General features: G+C 32.0%; 2 protein-coding genes and 1 pseudogene across 11 annotated transcripts in view; 2 read left to right on the forward strand and 1 right to left on the reverse strand.

Annotated features, from left to right (window-relative positions):
• LOC148599252 (N-acetylneuraminate (7)9-O-acetyltransferase-like) overlaps positions 1 to 7,885 on the forward strand; it is a 42,253-nt gene extending 34,368 nt beyond the window's left edge. For all 3 annotated transcript variants that reach the window (XM_088559195.1, XM_088559196.1, XM_088559197.1), the window contains one exon: positions 630 to 7,885. In XM_088559195.1, coding sequence (XP_088415321.1) covers positions 630 to 887 — 258 coding nt within the window. In that variant the 3' untranslated portion in view covers positions 888 to 7,885. The remainder of the gene's footprint in view (positions 1 to 629) is intronic.
• Positions 7,886 to 9,200: 1,315 nt separating this feature from the next.
• Positions 9,201 to 15,812, reverse strand: LOC148599253 (uncharacterized). 8 transcript variants are annotated; one of them, XM_088559199.1, is made up of 4 exons: positions 15,688 to 15,782; positions 14,000 to 14,168; positions 13,556 to 13,604; positions 9,201 to 11,661 (listed from the first exon to the last, which is right to left on the reverse strand). In XM_088559199.1, exon 4 carries the CDS (start codon positions 11,651 to 11,653, stop codon positions 10,352 to 10,354), a length of 1,302 nt encoding a protein of 433 aa, XP_088415325.1. In that variant the 5' UTR covers positions 11,654 to 11,661; positions 13,556 to 13,604; positions 14,000 to 14,168; positions 15,688 to 15,782; the 3' UTR covers positions 9,201 to 10,351. The 8 variants fall into 8 exon arrangements, with proteins under 8 accessions (XP_088415325.1, XP_088415327.1, XP_088415329.1 ...); XM_088559201.1 differs by having other exon boundaries at positions 13,556 to 13,607; XM_088559203.1 differs by lacking the exon at positions 14,000 to 14,168 and having other exon boundaries at positions 15,688 to 15,812.
• Positions 15,813 to 16,965: 1,153 nt separating this feature from the next.
• Positions 16,966 to 18,723, forward strand: LOC148599254 (uncharacterized; annotated as a pseudogene).
• The last annotated feature ends 238 nt before the right edge of the window (positions 18,724 to 18,961 follow it).

Genomic DNA, 18,961 nt, shown 5'->3' on the forward strand with positions numbered 1-18,961 from the left:
TAGTGGAGTCTGAGTTGCTCATTTACTTTTGTAACTTTGTATGTATTATTTTAGTTCTTTGTTGTGTGTGTCTGTTTTTCATATCTGGTCTTTGTCTCTGGATTACATTCTTTTGATTTTCGCTAGAATCTTGATTCCCTTTGTTACTCTTTCAACCCAAAAACAGCACCCAAATTTTCCTTCTTTTGCCTTTACCAGTATCTATTGTTCTCAGGGGTAGATCCAAAATTTAAATTTAAAGTTGGTATAACTTTCTGAGGAGAGCCAGACAAAAGTTATTTAGGGCAATTTCTTATGGTTATTCATTGCCTTATTAGATAAATGAATGGTGTCTTTATATGCTTTTTCTACCTCAGTGTGTTCATTTTCTCTGGTTTTCTTACATTCTCAACCCATGATTTCCATTTTTTAGAGAGCTCTCACCTGATTCCTATCTTGATCTGCTGTAAAGGCTAAAGAAGTAAAAATTAAAAATACTGACTACTCAGTCAGTAAAAAAATGCAGACCATATTTAAATTAAACTGTTCAGATGGATTTTAGACCAAGAAGTTGATGTATTGAATTTGAATATAATTTCTTATTTCTCATATTTCAAATTTTGCATAGTGTAACTGTTGTTTCTTTATAGCTGTTTATATCCCAGTACCATATCTGGTTAGCAGCTGACACCCACGGAGTTCTGGTCCTTATACCAAGTTATCCTGTCCTGAATGTCATCATTACATCTTTTATATTCATCTGTATTAGTCATGAAATATCAAAAATTACTGGAGTATTGACTCGCTATGCTGTTCCTTCTGAATGGAAAGCATTGTTACGAAACTTTGTTATATTTTGTCTGATTTTGTTACCTGTTTGTATTTCACATGGTGTGTTGTCTATTTAATGTTTTAAATGAGGGTGATTTTGGATCGATCTGGTTTGTTTTTTATTTATTATTCAAAGTGAGGGATAGTTTAACTGGCTATGCAGATCCTACATTTATGAATGTATTTTTGTGAAATATTTATTATTTTGATTTCATGTTACCGTATTGCAATTCACTTTGTGTCACTGTGGTATGAAAGTGACATTCCATAGTTCCTACAATGCTGGAATATTTCAGTTCTAATTTTTTTAGGAGGTGGGGGGGAGGGAGGATCAATTATATACTAGTCTTTATTATTCATTTCATATTTTATCTACTTTCAAAGTGACTATAGAAAAGGGAATAGATACGGTGAAACACAACAAATGCATCATTGTATAACCCCTATAAAAATATTAAATACTTACAGAGATCACTAAAGGTCTTTAATGAGAATAAACAAACTTTTTTATGAGCAACTCAGCGGGTGTTTCTAGAAAAGCAGAGGACACTTACCCTACCGGTGCACCTGGTCCATGCTCCCAGTTTTTAGTTGAGTCCGAGTTGCTCATTTACTTTTGTTACTTTGTATGTATGATTTTAGTTACTTTATGTTCTTTGTTGTGTATGTCTGTTTTCCATGTCTGGTCTTTATCCCTGGATTACATTCTTTTGATTACCGCTATAACCTTGGTTCCCTTGATTACTCTTTAAGTAAGCTCTGGAACAGGCCAACAACAAAATGTCATGTTGTAAAATCATGACTTAATAGTTGTTAAGTATGGTTCTCTCTAAAATCCAGGCAGGGGTGATTTATCTCAAGATCATTGTTATATTTGTTATGTCCTAAAAACATTTCTTCCTATGCTATATATTTTTTTGACTGGTTATAGTGTCAAACTTTTGGTGGGAAATTTTCCCATACTTTTTTGTACTAGGATGAACAAAACTTGAAGTGTTAATACATTCAGTGGGCAACTGTCACTTTTTCAATCAAAATATTAAGATGTGCATAAATCACTTATTATAAGTTTCTGTCTAGTTTTAAGGCAGAGATGCACTTGAATAGATAAAGCAGCTTTAAATTGCCATTGAATACTTTCAGGTGAATACTTCTTGCCAATCTCTTTGAAGCCATTGTTTTTTTTTTTGTTGCTTAATTAATTTAGGACCTGAAAGGTCACATTGTAATTTGAAATCCTTGTTATTGAAAAGAAATATTTATATTGGTATCTTGCCTGATCTTGTGCCATATTTGTTAAAATGACTACACAATATTGATAATTATTATAATGTAAGGAACATAGATTTTTTAAGTTTGGTGCATTTTATATGATCAAAAGAGATTTTTTTTTTCAATGATAATTGCTCCATTCATCTGTGTATGAGTTCATTTAGTACTATTTTTAGGGTATTTATACATTTTATTTAACTTGAGGGATAATAAATACATTATAACTTTTAAAACATAAGTTGTCTTTATTTGTATTGGTATTTATTGTGTTTATATTTATATCGTAGAGTATATAACTCTGGGGATAATTTATTTTGTATAGTTATAATATGTTTGCACTGCCTTTGAAAAAAGAAAGAATTTTTATTTCTGTGAGTGATTTGTTCATCTTACTTGTTGTTAATTTTTTTTTTTCATTCTGCCCAATGTCAAACATTACTGGGTGTTGAATCACCATTGGTGTATATCTGTCTGTCTGTCTGACCAACCACTGTGTTTAAGAAACTCCTCCTGAACCATTCAAGATATGAAATGTGGGAATCAAATTGTTATTCAACTGCAAAGGGAAGTAATTCTACCCAAGAGTTTTACCTGTTGCAAGCAGAGATACTCAGTTTTATGGTAGTTTTATTTTGTTCACTGTAAGTAATGTTGTGATAGCACAAGCTTACAATATTTTAATTTTGATATTTAACAGATAATGAATTATTTTGATAATTGTTATACCAAAAATATTATCATTGTATTATAATTTCTAACACAATCATGTCACAAGATTTACAAAGTTGATACATAATCATTGTTTAAGTTCAAAATAGAACATGATTACATTATTTGTACAGCTCAATATTTTCTGGTGCTACAAACTGTTTTTTCATAGATATTTTGAATTTTCTCTGGCCCAGCAACCCATCTCTTTTTCATAAATATCAATATCCAAAAAAAAAAATAAGAAGGGTTGCAGAGTCAGAGGAAATTCAAACTATTCTTGAAATTTTGTCTGTGTAGAGACACAGTGAAAATTACAACACCTGTTTTTTTACACATTTGTTATATTTTGTTTTGGACCTACATATGAAAAACGTATGTCGTTAACAAGTCTTCTACTAAAGATGATTTCTAAAGATGTAAAAAAACATTGTAAATGTACCAACTTTCACATGTCTTTCTAATCAATATGTTGACAGTATCAATTTGTAGGGTTCTGAAAATTAATAGTGTAAAAAAAAAAAACATTTCACAGTTATTTGTCTATTTCAAAAATCATGAAAATTAGTTTCTCAGCAAAATTTAATACTTTAAAGGTACATGAGAAAAATGTGTTGAAATTTTCTTGTGTAGATGTTGCACTTTCAATAAAAGAGGGATCTTTCTGTTGTTAGTTGAATTAATATTGCAGCTGTAAGTTACATCAAGTATTTATGTTTTTTTTTTTTTACTTTTGTATTATTTAAGTGTGTGTAATGCTGTAAATATTTCTGTTTTTTTTATTATTATTTATACATGTATTTAGATACTAAGCTAAAATCCTTGTATGCTAATTTAAACCTATTGGAAAGGAGCTATTATGGCAAAGAAAGTGTCCTAATAGCTCAGTTTTGAATGGTTTGGTTAAATTAAGGAGTTGTTGTTGCAGTTATGTTGTTATTTTTAATTTTATGTTTGTTGAATTGTATATTTGCACAATATTTATATATTGTACTAAATCTATTGTGGGTGCTTTAATGATGTCAGAAAAGTGTATTTAAAAAAAAATATTTGTGAATGTATTTCAATGGGCATTTTGCACAAAGTATTTATATGTACACTTCAGAAAACTGAGAATGATATCAAATCCTTAAATTAGTGATGTTAGGCAATAAAACTATTACCATACTGATTGGATGGTGAATAGTATGAACCAGGTTAAAATATGTGAAATATTTAATTTTTCATGTCTCTGCATTTCAAAATCAGAGGGTGCTATTGTTTTATCCATCTTGCAAGTATTTGCATGATAACTCAAAAACGGTTGCACCAATTACATTATAGCAGGTTGGGGTGCTAATTTTGGTGTGTTTCAGTGGCCGGTCTTGAACTCAAAAATAAATTCTGCAAAACTTTACTTTGGGCATATGTACTAAATGTATTACTTACAATCCACTAAAAGAAGAAATGCCAAATTTTTGGCATACTTTTTTGCCTCAAAATCACAAAATTTAACACCCACAAATATAACCTGCCATATGGTGAAATGAAACTTTGATGAAGTTTATTTATTTATAATGGGAAGAGCCCTTTATTTTTTTGATGTTGAAAAATTCCAAATTATCATTATTTGAGTTACTGAAATTTATACAAAAAGGAGGTGTTTTCCAATTCTTTGCACAATAACTCAAAAATGCTTACATTAATTAAAATGATTTTTTTTTATTTTTAAAATATGTTCATAACAAAAAGGGGGATTCAAGTATTTGCATAATAACTTAAAAATGCTTGCACACATTAAAATGAAACTTTAGCTAAGTGTATATTTCCATAGTGGGAACCTTTATATTTTTTTAATTCCAATATGTTGTTTGAAAACACTTGCAGGAACTTGTGGAATTTTCTTAATATTTATCCCACATCAGCATGGTGAAACCATATTTGTTCTTTTTCTTGAACATGTATATGTCTATGGAGGATTGGTAGAAAATATACTTAGCAGCTTGGCAGCTCAGTGAAAAGTTGCTTATTCATTGCCTCACATAAATCTTTCATGTGTCAGACACACACATGTTTCTAGGGTAGCCCCACTTTATATGTTTTGGCTAAACAGTTATGTCCATTTCGAGTGCAGGGGCATTACTTTCTCTAGTTTGCTTTATTGTCTCCTTCCACTACGCGGAACGGGACATAGAAATACCAGGGTTTGCTCGTCTGTCTGTCTAGTCACACTTGTGGATGGAACTGTTTGATGGATTTTGTTGAAATTTTGTAGGGTTGTTAGTCACCATTTGTAGTTCATCATAAATTATCACCATTTTGATTTGACAAATTTTAGAGGAGTTATGTGATTTTTGCCTTTAAAATTTCTCACGCAGCAGCAGGGGACATATAGCATCAAGTTGTTTGTTAAGTTAAGTAATGGGGGAAAGAATGGCGGTATACAATTTGGAAGTGAAGAACAGGGAACTTCTGCCCCATCCTTTCTACATTGTCATAATAATGCAAAATTAAGTGTCTGTGAATATCAGGTTACTGTTAGTTCACAGTGTAATATGTTAGAAGTCTTTCTAATATTAATGTAACTTGTTCATTGCACCAGGTTTTGAGATCATTTTTATGGTGTATACTGTAAAATTTGTCACTTTTTGGATGCCAGTGTTTAAACTAAATGATTAGTATGATCAATTAGTTTTGCCTTATGTTGAAAAAGGTATGTGTATTTATACCAGTTTCTGTCCCTGATTTACATGTATATTGCAAATTTTATTTACTAAGGAGAATTACTGGAAAAGATGACTAGTCACAGATATAGAAGATCTAAGAACTGTTAAATATTTTTTCAATAGTTCATTAGTTATCTGGTACAATACGCTTTTATGATTGGAATATTTAAAGCATGTGGCCAAATTCTCCTGCAAAGCAAAATGTAATGAAATCAAGTGTTTTCACCAGTTTCCATGATGGGCATGAATGAATTACAAAAAATGTGTTGTTGGTATAGTACCATAATAAGCCATTTAATTTAAGGATTGTTTTTGAGATTGAAACCCAGATGAAAAATAAACAATCAAATTAAATTATATTTATTTTCAGGATCAACTTCGGTATAAATATAACATATCCCTTTTCTAGTTCATTTATTATAGTCGGACAATTCTAACAAAATCACAGTAGTTCTGCAAGTTAAATTTTTGAGAATTTGTAAACTGCTATGAAACTGTCAACTCATTATCTTCAATATATGGGCTGGTCATTTTCACTGCATTTAAAGCTTTGATTCTTGATTTCTATTGAATACAAATGTTTGAATGAAATACAACAATCCTCAATCTATGAAGTTAGAGATTTTTACATTCAAGAAAATGTTTTAACCCCTGCACTTCGATAAAATTTCATTCTGTTACTAAAATAAAATAGTTTAACACGTTTAATATACATTGGTATAAATAGAAAGCAATTAACAACTGGTACATACATTTACAGTTAGTCCTAATGCAATATTACAATGTTTTTTTTCTGGTATTTGATGACTAAAGTTTTATTGTAGTCATGTGATCACGGTAACTTGTATATGATTGGCTCAAATTGGTGGTATAGTCATGTGACAGCATATTTTTTCTTGTATATGATCGACTGGAGAGGGTAATAATGTTTACTTTCTATGACAGTATTTCATATTATTTTCATATATGTCTATTTTGTATCTTCATGAATAGAATTACTTGTGGTTTACTAGGCTTGTCTTGTTCTGTTTATTAAGGGGACAAATATTTGTCTCGATGAGTACTAGCTATCACATTTCGTTAACTTATGGTTCCATTTGATTGAATAGGACAGCCACCTGAGGATGCTGAAGGTTATGATTGATAAATATTCGATGTTCAATTTCTCTGAATCGGCTGGGGTTAATATACTTGAAACGTAGGGTTGTGAACCCAATGCCCTCTACAAACGAACCATTCATCGAGTACATCTGTGACTTCTAAGCCTTCATTGATCACCTAAGAAGAAATGCACCTCATATAATTTGTACATAAGATGATCTTACCTATTCGAAAATCACAGTTCTTTCATAACTGTACGGATGGCGTCTCTGACGATGTATGGTTGAACGATACAAGGCGATTACACACAACGTATGTTGAAACTATAATTCTCTAAGTTTTGATTAGATTTCATCGGAAAAAGTCACTTATACATATTTACTGCATTTAGCTAAAGACGACCATTTAATTTTTTGTCGCAAATTTTGCGAGCTTAGAATATTGTTTTTTTGAAAGCTGGCAGAAAATTTATTTTCAACCACATTGGGGCAATATTATTTATTTCCGCTACATAAAGTGTCTGGACTAAGGTCAGAAAATTTATTTACTGGAAAGTGTTGCCCAGAATATTTATTTTCACCTTTTTCAGGGCCAGTACATTTATTTCCACAATATTTAACAGTCTTTAGATCTTCTATATCTGTGACTAGTCATCTTTTCCAGTAATTCTCCTTAGTCAGTAAATAAAATTTGCAATATACATGTAAATCAGGGACATAAACTGGTATAAATACATATACCCTTTTCAACATAAGGCTCATACTAATCATTTAAAGTGCATTGTATTTTATGAAACCTGAAACACTGACACCCAACAAGGAACACTTTTTACAGTTTACACCATAGAAATGATCTCAAAACATGGCACAATTAACAAGTTACATTAATATTAGAAAGACTTCTAAAATATTACACTGTGAACTAACAGTAACCTGATATTCACAGACACTTTATTATGCATTATTATGACAATGTAGAAAGGATTGGGTAGAAGTTCCCTGTCTTTCAGTTCCAGTTTCCTCACTGTATACCCCATTCTTTCCCTATTACCTAACTTAACAAACAACTTGATGCTATATGTCCCCCGCTGCTGCCTGAGAAATTTGAAAGGCCTCCTGTAAAATTTGTCCAATCAAAATGGTGATACATTATGATAAACTACAAATGGTGACTAGCAATCCTACAAAATTTCTACACTTGGACAAGACATGCCCGTTAGAATCATTCATAGAGGGTATTTGTAAAGTTTATGATGAAAAGTAAATAAATAAAGAAGGTCAAATATTTTATATTCTTAATTTTACTTTAGCCATTAACATGATTAAGACACGTATCATCAATTTTAGGTGGGGTGCCATATGGAATTCTACTTCTATTGACCAGCATGTCAATTTGAAAAGGACTCGCCTTTAATATGTGGAGATCACCATAAAATATTTTTTAACTTAGTCGAGTTTGACACTTTTGCAGAATTAACAAAATGTGCACAGCAAAATCAGAAATAGCTTTATTAAATCTTTTCGTGCTTTACACAAAATGTACAGGCTTGTCTATTTTCACATGCAAAATAGTGGTTGAAAGAGTAATCATCGCGTTAATGAAAAGAATGTAATCCAGGGACAAAGACCAGACCCAGACATGGAAAACAGACATACACAACTAAGAACATAAAGTAACTAAAATCATACATACAAAGTAACAAAAGTAAACGAGCAACTCGAACTCCACTAAAAACTGGGAGCATGGACCACGTGCACCGGTAGGATAAGCGTCCTCTGCTTTTCTAGAAACACCCGCCGAGTTGCTCATAAAAAGTCAAGTCCGGGGTAGACAAACGAGGAAAGGAAAACTATGACCCGTTGAATAAATCAGTTTTCATGGTGGTGATGGATACACCATAACGATCCACGAGTTCATGATGACGACCATAAAACTTCTGTAGTGATGACTTCAATCTTGTAACAACATAACCATGTTCCAGAAGCCTATTTGTTAATCTAACGTGATACCAAAAGTCTGCGTAGTTTCGGAAAGCTCTGGCATAACGTGTGAGTTGTGATATGAACACTCCATACGCAGGAGCCGAAGGGATGTTGCCACAGATGAAAGGAAAGTTGACAATTCTGAATGAAAAGTCATCACGTTTATCGTAAAGTTTGGTCAATAGTTTTCCTTTACCATCAATTTCTAAGTGTAGGTCAAGATATGAGGCTGACTTCACAGTGTCTGTAGTATCCTTTATCTCAAGTTCTTTTGGGTAGATGCGATGTATCAAATCCCCGAAATTAGGATTGTTCAAAGATAATACGTCATTCATATAGCGGAAACTGAGATTGAAGGATCTAGCCAAACGATATTCGTTCTTTCTGATCAGATCAGCTATAAAATCAGCCTCATAAGAGTGATGGAATAGGCCAGAGAGTAAAGGAGCACACAATTGAGCCCAAATTCACCAAAAGAGTAATGGTTGACCTTAATATTTGATTACAAGTATTTAGTTATATTTACTAGCTTATACTTGTTGGCTTACTGTGAGATGTCAATATACATATGTAATCACAAGTAGAACATTTACATTGTAATCATCATTGTAGCCGACACAAGTTTGTATAAAGGCCATTTATTATCAAATTATACATCACACAATTACAACAATTAATAATATTATCAACATATTCCTTCTGATTAATAATATATTTATACAGTGCCTTCATATTGATTTAGAAATCTTTACGAATGCATTATGCCACTCCCAGAATGTAAAACTTACATGTTTTTGTAAAAATTGGACACGTAAAAAAGACTTTTAATATACTGATATTTCTTAGTACTTTGTTATTCTAATATACCTGTATGATCATTTTTACTCTTTCTGTATTAAAAGGAAAAGGTATATAACTCAAGTAGTGTTATTAACAGTATAATTCAACTGTTCTATATATCTGTTACTAACCTTTGGCAAGTAGTGTTATAAACAGTATAATTCAAATGTTCTATATATCTGTTACTAGCTTTTGGTCAGATTTTGATGTTGCCTATAATTGTCATATTATTCAAATCATTTGCAAACTGCAAATTTGTTACCAAATATGCCACGAATGTATCTATAGAAAACTCTGTCTTAAAATTATTTTATTGTCAAAATAAAATCAATTGCAAGAACATTTTATAAAAAAGCTACTATCAACTTGAGTGCTTAGTTGGAAAATTTTCTAAAAATGGAAGGAACAGAAATCTGGCGGTTATTGCGAATACAATAGCGTATATATGTAGGATGACATTAAATTTTTAAATTTTCCTTTAGAAATTGAGTTAGAACGTTGATAAAGATCTATGTTTTTTTTTTTAAATAAATTTTGATTGTACCAGAAATCAAGATGTTATTATATATGAATTTCATCCAATCAAGTTCAGTCAAAAACGTATTTTTGTATCAAAGATAGAATTATTTAAAATAAACTAAACACGCAATGGAGCGCAATTGCAATTTTAAGAAGATCTCATACCCGCATATCAGTTGTATGCCTTGGTGATCAAAATTCAAGTTAGCCATATATATATATACACACTTCGTGGTTCGATAAGTGGTCAGGTAATTATTTATCTATCATCTATATGTATTATTAACTTTCACAACGTATATCGATTTGGTTCCTTAAGAAAACATAACTAGCGTTTGCAAAGAAGTTCACACATTGCAGTATATGATTGAAATGTTAATGTGGTTAGAAACAATCGATGATAAATAACTTTTGTCATTTAAACAGGAAAGCAACATCTTTTTCCTCAAATGTTGTATAACAGTCCACCAACATTTTCCTTAACTTACACATTCCATGGACAGCATTTTCTACCATGTGCTCATTTTCTTTCCAGAAAAGATTGACCTCTCTGCCATTCTTAGTAACAACTGATCCAGGAAATACTTTGTCAATGTGTTTATTCCCATAGAAAAAGTCTGGTAAGTTCTTTTCTCTGACGCATTTGTCAAGGTAGGATATTTGATACCCAAGTGCATCTTTTACTCCGTCCACTGTTTTCGTGTGTCTCATCATGGTTAATCGGAGGACGCAGTGGTATGCTATAGTTTTCAGGTGATATGAACTAATCAATTGCCCAAGTGGAATTTGGGACTTTTCTAAAGCCATTATCACCGCTTTCAAAATGCGATTTGCCGTCATGATGTATTGACGTTCAGGAATACTTCGACAAAGGTCGGCCATGTACCGTTCATGTGAACTCGTATCGTTCCGCCAAACCAAGGTACGTTCGTTTTCTTTTATGCGATCACGATTATGATTGTCATACTTCAATAATCCAAATATTTCAAGATTGAGATTTCTGTCCTTCTTTCCAGTAATGGCCGCTGGGATGTTTATTTCTTCGGTGTTCTCTAGAAGCGCAGGAACAACGTCAAAGTCTGTTACATTTCCTTCGTCGATTGTTTGTATATTTATTGCCGGAGGGTTGTTTCTCCTATCGATTTTCATTTGAGGCAAATCTTTTTTCAAATTACTAACAGCTTTGTCAACAATTTGGATCCATACCCTTTCAAGGAAGTTCTTTGTGTGAATGTAAGTTGTTCCATGATCATTCGTAAAAAATACACCCTTATCAGCCAGTTTAGGGAATTTCTTTTTGATTTGGTCATTGCGAATCTGTACTATAAGACAAGATAAGTCTGGGACCACTTTACCATTGGGGTCTTTCAGATCACTTCTTTGGAAATCGCTTAAACCCAGCCCTTGTATTCTAAACGGAAGTAGGATATCGTACTCATTCGGGGCACTAATTTTCAACCCTTGTCTTGAACTGGCTTGTTTCACAAACCCTCCATGTGTTAATTCAATTTCTCCACTGTATTTTTTCACCTCGTCCGTAATTTTTGCTCCTAGTCTGTCAAGGAACCCATCGGTCGCTCTCGTGTGTTCTTCCCATTTGTCATCAGGTATACGATAATCAGGAACTTGTTTTAATATTTTCTTCCGGAGATAATCCTCACCTGGAGCAAAGACGTGAATTGGTTTTAGCCACTCGTTTGGAAGTGCCATTGCCATGGTGTTACCTGAAAGGAAGTAGAACATATATATAAAACTGAGCTAAATCAGGTTTACATTTTTAAATCTCACTGACAAAATGGATTTTTGATTCATTTTAAGCTAATGTGCTTTAAGATCCTAATTGTATTTCTAACCAGGAATAGTTTATGGAAATATATGATATTAACCATCCCTTCTTACATGATTTTTTTATCTTTACTATAGTGGTATACCTTTAATCAAGGACATTACTTGAGAAAACCTAATATTGAATGCATCTATATCTTCTTTAAGTATTTAAAAAAACTAGAAATATCTTGGCAAACTTTCCGATGGCCCGAAAAATACTACCCTATTAAGTTCAGTAGTTTTCCTTTGCACTGATACTTCATCCATGAACATCCACATTTATTACATTATCTTTCTATACAATTTCATCGAAGTCTACCTGTTTACCTTGCAGTATGGAAGCAATTGAACTTACAAGTTTAAAATATATATTTCTTAATTCGGATTTATCTCTCTTGAGAGTCACCAGACAATAATATCCTTCCTTCATGCATTTGATATCTAAATTTCTAATAAAAATTTATCAATTTTTTTTTAGCTGAAAAGAGAAGAAATTGACTGTATCTTTTTACCGAAATGTGTAGAAAAATTATACCTTTTTAAAGATAAAGTATGCCCTTTTATCAACATTGGTAATTCTTCCAGCATGAAATTTACTTAAAGTGCAGCAAAATAATCTAAATGCTAAAAAGGGCTTTTACATTTTTGTCGCACTTGTCCTGAATTTCAATGAGATTGTTTTATTGTAACTTTGAAATCATAGGTGAAGGTGAAACTTAATTAGATTTTGTTTATATAACTATTCCATTTAATGAGAAATTGCTGACACAAAATATAAGGAATGTCAACACATTCTCTGCCTTTATATTCCTAATTAACTCTAACGTTGACATAAGTTGAATGAACCACGTGAAGTAGGCTACTAATCACCAAATGATTTTTTATATAATACTGTGATACAAAAATATGTATACATTTTTAATTTTGACTTAGTCAAATGTAGTAAAACACATAAAAATCCTACTTATGTATGTAATAGGAAATGTTAGTCAATGATAAACCATACACAAAAAGCAATAAATGAAGAGCATCAGTTAAATATCTCATCATGCCTGTACCTAAATTGATATTTACATCATATATGATTATACATCATACAAAAAAATCACAAATGTCTGCATTCAAAAAAGGTATTCATAATAATATAGCATATGTTGCCAGCAGAAGATGATGATACGCCAAAGTAACAATCTCTGAAAAAAAATCACACGAATCGCAGTTCGGTATATTACCAATATTGGTATAATATGAATATACTCTTACGAATTTATTGGTTGATAATATTAAATGCTTGAATTATCATCTCTTTTTCTATATAAAAAGAACTTACCAAATATTACGACTTACCACAGAAAGAATGTATACAGAAAACTATATGCGTTGTTAAGTCAACTGCAGTTTTTACAGAAATTTCCAACAAATCGAAAGTAAATACAAGATGTACGTATAAACGTTAAAAATATTTCAAATATCACGCAGCTTACTGAGGATTTTCTATTTATAAATAGCATTTAGGATTTTGATTCGATTGTTCTTAAAATAAACAAATATCAAACATCAAAGACATCGCTGTTTATCGAGTTAATTTTGGACTTTGTAACAGACGAATGACATTGTCATAACAGCTGTATGCTATATATAAAAATATATTTTCTACGTGCTTGTTATCATTTCTATTAGGTTTCCTTACGATCTTAACATAAATATTAAATTGCACTTTGCTAAACAGTTCGGCCTGTCGACTGAAAACAGTATATCATAGTTAGTTAAAAACATAAGAACGAAACATACCTTCATCGTATACGTTAACTGTTTTGGTCTTGTATAGTAGTCTGTCAATCTACTTTAAACAATAAGGATATCAAGTTTTATGCACAAACGAACTTTGGAATGAGTTAGAAGACAGAAACAAACCTATTTCGGTCATATCTATAAAAAGAAAGTTCCATTTAAGTGTTTTGTAAAACACTAGACAAAGTCTAGATGCTTTATTATACCTACAATTTCTTATTTTAGAACCACTATTCTTCACTCGGACTGTGCACTTACATAAAAAGTCAAAATCAATCCAACTGCATATACAAGTTATCGATTATTCAAGAATGAACTAATTAACTGTTTTTACAAATAGTTTCAAAATATCGACTTTTTTTATGAGACAACTGTAAGCAGACATTCGTTAAAAGTAAACTCCCTAAAATAACGAGAAGCATACAGAAATAAGCGTGTCATTACCGTTCTAGGACACAAATCTTGATAAGCTGGTCATGTAACGACAGTCACCATCGAATGTTGCTTGTTTTCAAATATGGCGACACCAGAAGGCATTTAGGCTATATGTTCAGTATCTTTGTCTCCTATAGGTCTACTATCTTTGTCTTATCTATCATTGATTTACAAACCACTATAAATACAATATGGCTATTACCCACAGATTTAAAGATCTCAGCGACATATTGATACTTTTATGTGGTCTTATTACGTCTTTCTTTATAAAAGATTTTACAAAATATAACGACTAGCCATACAAATAATATATCCACTAAAGTTTGAGTGTGCTCAATACGTGATGTGATATTATTTAATAGATAATCTCCAACATAACGAAAGTAACATATGATGCACGCATGAAAATTGAAACATTTCAAATAGCATGCAGCTAATGAGGATTTTCTATATATTGAAAATTGAGTATTTAATTACACTTTTGTGTCTACTGAAGGGAAACCCACCAATCTACTTTCACAGAATTTGAAATATGGCTTTCAGAATTATTAAGGACGACATAAGAAAAGCAAGAAAGAAAACATAGGATATAAAAATACTGCCAAAGTATACAATGACACAAGAATACAAGTTTATAAACCAACTTTGGTCCCTTAAGGGGCATATACAATACAAACAAATTAGTTATGAGCAGACTATCAATTATATGAAGTACAATGACATTATAAAGTGTTTGATAAATGATATCAAACTGTGAATTTATCAGGTTCCATAAAAGGACACAATATAAGGTATTGAGAGTGGAATATTCAGATATATGCAAGAAAAAGAGAGGATACTATCTATATAGAATATATGGTTTTTATTCAGTGACGTTGATAAAGTAATGCTTAATAATGAATTTGTTTCATTATGCATTGAACAATATATTAAAAACTTCTGAGCTTTTTTCAAAGATTCAACATAAAAAACATTCTACAAAATTTGTAATTTCATAATGTCCACGCTTGCATCCGCCAGTGATTTTTACAAGCTCAAAAAATGGCGAATTCTGCAGGACCATAAAATAAAAGTATCATTATGCCTGATTTTCTTCTGAAAAAAAAAGAGATCGACATTTGTAAATGAAACTAAAGCCATGTAAAACAAGTATTTACAAAGTCAAATACTTTCACAATGGCAGGGCTTAATGAATTATACCAAACTAAATACAGAGTCAACCATTAGAAACTAGAATATAGTAAATGTCAAGAGTAATCACAGAACCACAATATCGAGAGGAATTATAAAAACAAATATATATTGAAGAGATAAATACAAGACAGAGACAATTAATGAAGGGAACCAATATTCTAGCGGAAATCAAGCCGCCGTAATCAAGGGACAACGACTAGACAGGAAGACAGGCATACACAACAAAGTACATAAAGTAACTAAAATAAAACGTGCAAAGTAATAGAAGTAAATGAATAACTTGGACTCCACTTAGAAATGGGAGCATGGACCAAGTGCACTGGTAGATTAAAGGTCCTCTGCTTTTCTAGATACTTTGAACTATGTACAGTATTTTTTATCCATATTGCTGACTACAAAAGAATAGGACGCTTGTTCATGTGACAAAATACTATGCAATTAAATGCTAGAAAATTAAAGGTTTATAGTATTTAAAAATCTTTTTACAAAATAAAATAACTTACCACAAAAGTATATATTCAGGAATAAATAGTTATGTTGTGAACAGATGTGCTGTGCGCTTTAGAAAATTACGTCATTTGTTTTTCGAAAAATCACTGAAAGCAGATTAATGGCCATGACCTTGTGTGACAACTGAATCAGGGAAAACTTGATCAATATGTTTTTTACTATGAAAAAAGTCTGGCAAATTCTTGTCGCGCAAACATTTCTCGAAATAGCTAATCTGATATCCAAGCGCATCATATTAGGTAACAAAGAAGTGACACTATTAAGGGTGTTTTGGTAATTTGATGTTATCGTAAAATGACATAAAACTTAAACGTTATTTGTCCAACTTAGTTTGGTAAGTCGTTCGTTTGGCACATAATCTGTTATTTGTTCAAGTATATCATAAAGTATTGGTTACACTGTTTTCAAAACGCGCTGTAATACCTAGATTTAACCAACCATTTCGTCTGAAGTGCCTGTACCAAGTCAGGACCATTGCGGTACTTGCAGCTCCGGAGGCCATGTGAGCCGTCGTCGTCTTTAACAATTTTTCAAAACGGTTCTCCTCTGACACTACTTGACCAATTTGAACTAAACTAGGTATGAATGTTCCTTTGGGGTATCTTGCAGAGAACTGATGTGGGAATTTTTGATCCGCCAATAAACATGGCTGCTGTTACTAAAAATAGAACATAGGGGTCAGACAGTAGTTTTTTTTGCATATATCTCCAAAACGGTTAGGTTTAGCCCATTCTTTTCAATAGCTGAAATGAACCTTATCATTAGAACTACAAAAGTCCCCAGGGATAAAAGTTGTCAGACGACTTGTTGTAAGAGTTATTACCCTTGAAAGGGGAAAAATGACGTTTTTATTTTTGTTTTGTATTTTTACAGTTTTCAGCCAAAATCTTGAAACTATAATAGATAGAAAGAAACTTTCAATCGCGGAAATAATCCTTATGATAAGTCATGATGGACAAATTCTTGTTAAATTCATTGCCCTTGAAAGGCAAAATTCAACCAGGTGAGCGATTCAGGCTCCTGGGAACCTCTTGTTAGAAAACTGAAGGAGATATAATTGCATTCATTATTAGGTTTCCTCATTTTAATTAATGTCTTTGATTAAAGGTATACCAATATGGTAAAGATAAAAATTCATATAGGAATATCATATATTTCCATAAACCTTTCTTGATAAGAAATACAATTATTTTAAGAATGTTAGCTTAAAATGAATAAAAAAGACCCTTTTATCATTGAGATTTAAAAATATAAACCTGATTTACCTTAGTTTTAATTATATGTTCTACTTCCTTTCAGAGAACACCATGGCAATGGCACTTCCAAATGACTGGCTAAAGCCAATTCACGTCTTTGCTCCAGGTGAAGATAATCTCCGGAAGAAAATATTAAAACAAGTTCCTGATTATCGTATACCTGATGATGAATGGGAAAAATACACCAGAGCGACCGAGGGGTTCCTTGAGAGACTAGGAGCAAACATTACGGAAGAGATGGAAAAATACAATGGAGAGATTGAATAAACACATGGAGGGTTTGTGAAAGACAAATGTTGAAAATAACTGTCCCGAACGAGTACGATATTCTACATCCGTTTAGAATTCTGTGGCTGGAATTCCAAAGAAGTGATTTAAAAAACCCCAATGGTGAAGTGGTCCAAGAATTATCTTGTCAAATAGTAAAGATTCGCAATGACCAAATCAAAAAGAAGTTCCCTAAACTGGCTGACTGATAAGGATGTATTTATTACGAATGATCATGGAACAACTTACATTCACACAAAGAATTTCCCTGAATGGGTATGGATCCAAATTGTTGACAAAGCTGTGAGTAATTTTCTTCAAATACAAATCGAAAAGAGAAACAACCTTCCGGCAATAAATATACGGACTATCAACGAAGGATTTGTAACAGACTTTGACGTTGTTCCTGCGCTTCTAGAGAACACCGAAGAAATATACATCCCAGAGGCCATCATTGGAGCGAAGGACAGAACTGTTAATCTTGAAATATTTGGATTATTCAAATATGACAATCATAATCGTGATCAAATAAAAGAAAACGAACGTACCTTGGTTTGGGGGGAACGATATGCGTTCACATAAACGGTACATGGCCGACATTTGTCAAAATATTCCTGAACGTCAATATATAATGACGGCAAATCGTATTTTGAAAGCGGTGATTGTGGCTTCAAAAAGTCCCAAATTCCACTTGGGCAATCGGTTAGTTGATATCACCTGAAAACTATAGAATACTACTGTGTCCTCCGATTAACCATAATGGAACAGACGAAAACAGTGGACGGAGTAAAAGATGCACTTGGGTATCAGATATCCTACCTAGATAAATGTGTCAGAGAAAAGAACTTACCAGACTTTTTCCATGTAAATAAACACATTGACAAAGTTTTTCCTGGATCAGTTGTTACCAAGAATGGCAGAGAAGTCAATCTTTTTTGGAAAGAAAATGAGAAAATGGTACAAAATGCTGTGCATGGAATGTGCAATTTAAGGGAAATGTTGGTGGACTGTTACACTACATTTGAGGACATAGATGTTGCCTTTCTATTTAGATGATAATGTAATGATATTGGTAATATCCATTGCTCCTCCAAACTTAACAAAAATATTCACAATATTCAAGCAATATTGTATCCTTTTAATGGAAGGATTTTCGGAAGTCTTTCTGTTTTCTCAGTTGTAATGGATTCAAATCTCTAAATTCAGAATTAAATCTTTCTATACTAATTGATCAATTTTCGGTTGTACAAAAAGAAAATGATTGGGCCTTTATCTCCCCTTCTACCTTTTGACCCTTTGACTTTTTGGCAAGGGCGAGATACAACGCGTTAAGTTATTTTTTCACTTGTATTTATTCGTATTATCTTAATGATCATTTTGTATACCCATCTTCTGAAAGGCTTATTAATTGTTTCAAACCTTTACACATCTGCTTGAGTTTGAGTAATATATAACCCTATAGACGTGTCACATATCTCTATGTAATGCATGCTTGTTTTGAATTAATATCAGTACTATCAAATGTGTTGTTACTTTTCTTCTGCGGTACGTAGATGAAATAAACCACAGAGAATAATATATTCAGGGAATAAACGGCAATATTGTAATTGTCTACAACAATATGTGTACAGCAGATGTGTAGTGTTAATCTTGTGTAGATATATGTATATTACACATTTAGTATAACATTAATACAGGTAGATTTATTGACTAATAACCCTACTATAAGTAATACGATTCAATG

Source organism: Perna viridis, chromosome 13 (genome assembly GCF_037379345.1).
Source record: "Perna viridis isolate PV_CMFRI_1.1 ecotype Kerala chromosome 13, ASM3737934v1, whole genome shotgun sequence".
Taxonomy (NCBI): Eukaryota; Metazoa; Mollusca; class Bivalvia; order Mytilida; family Mytilidae; genus Perna; species Perna viridis.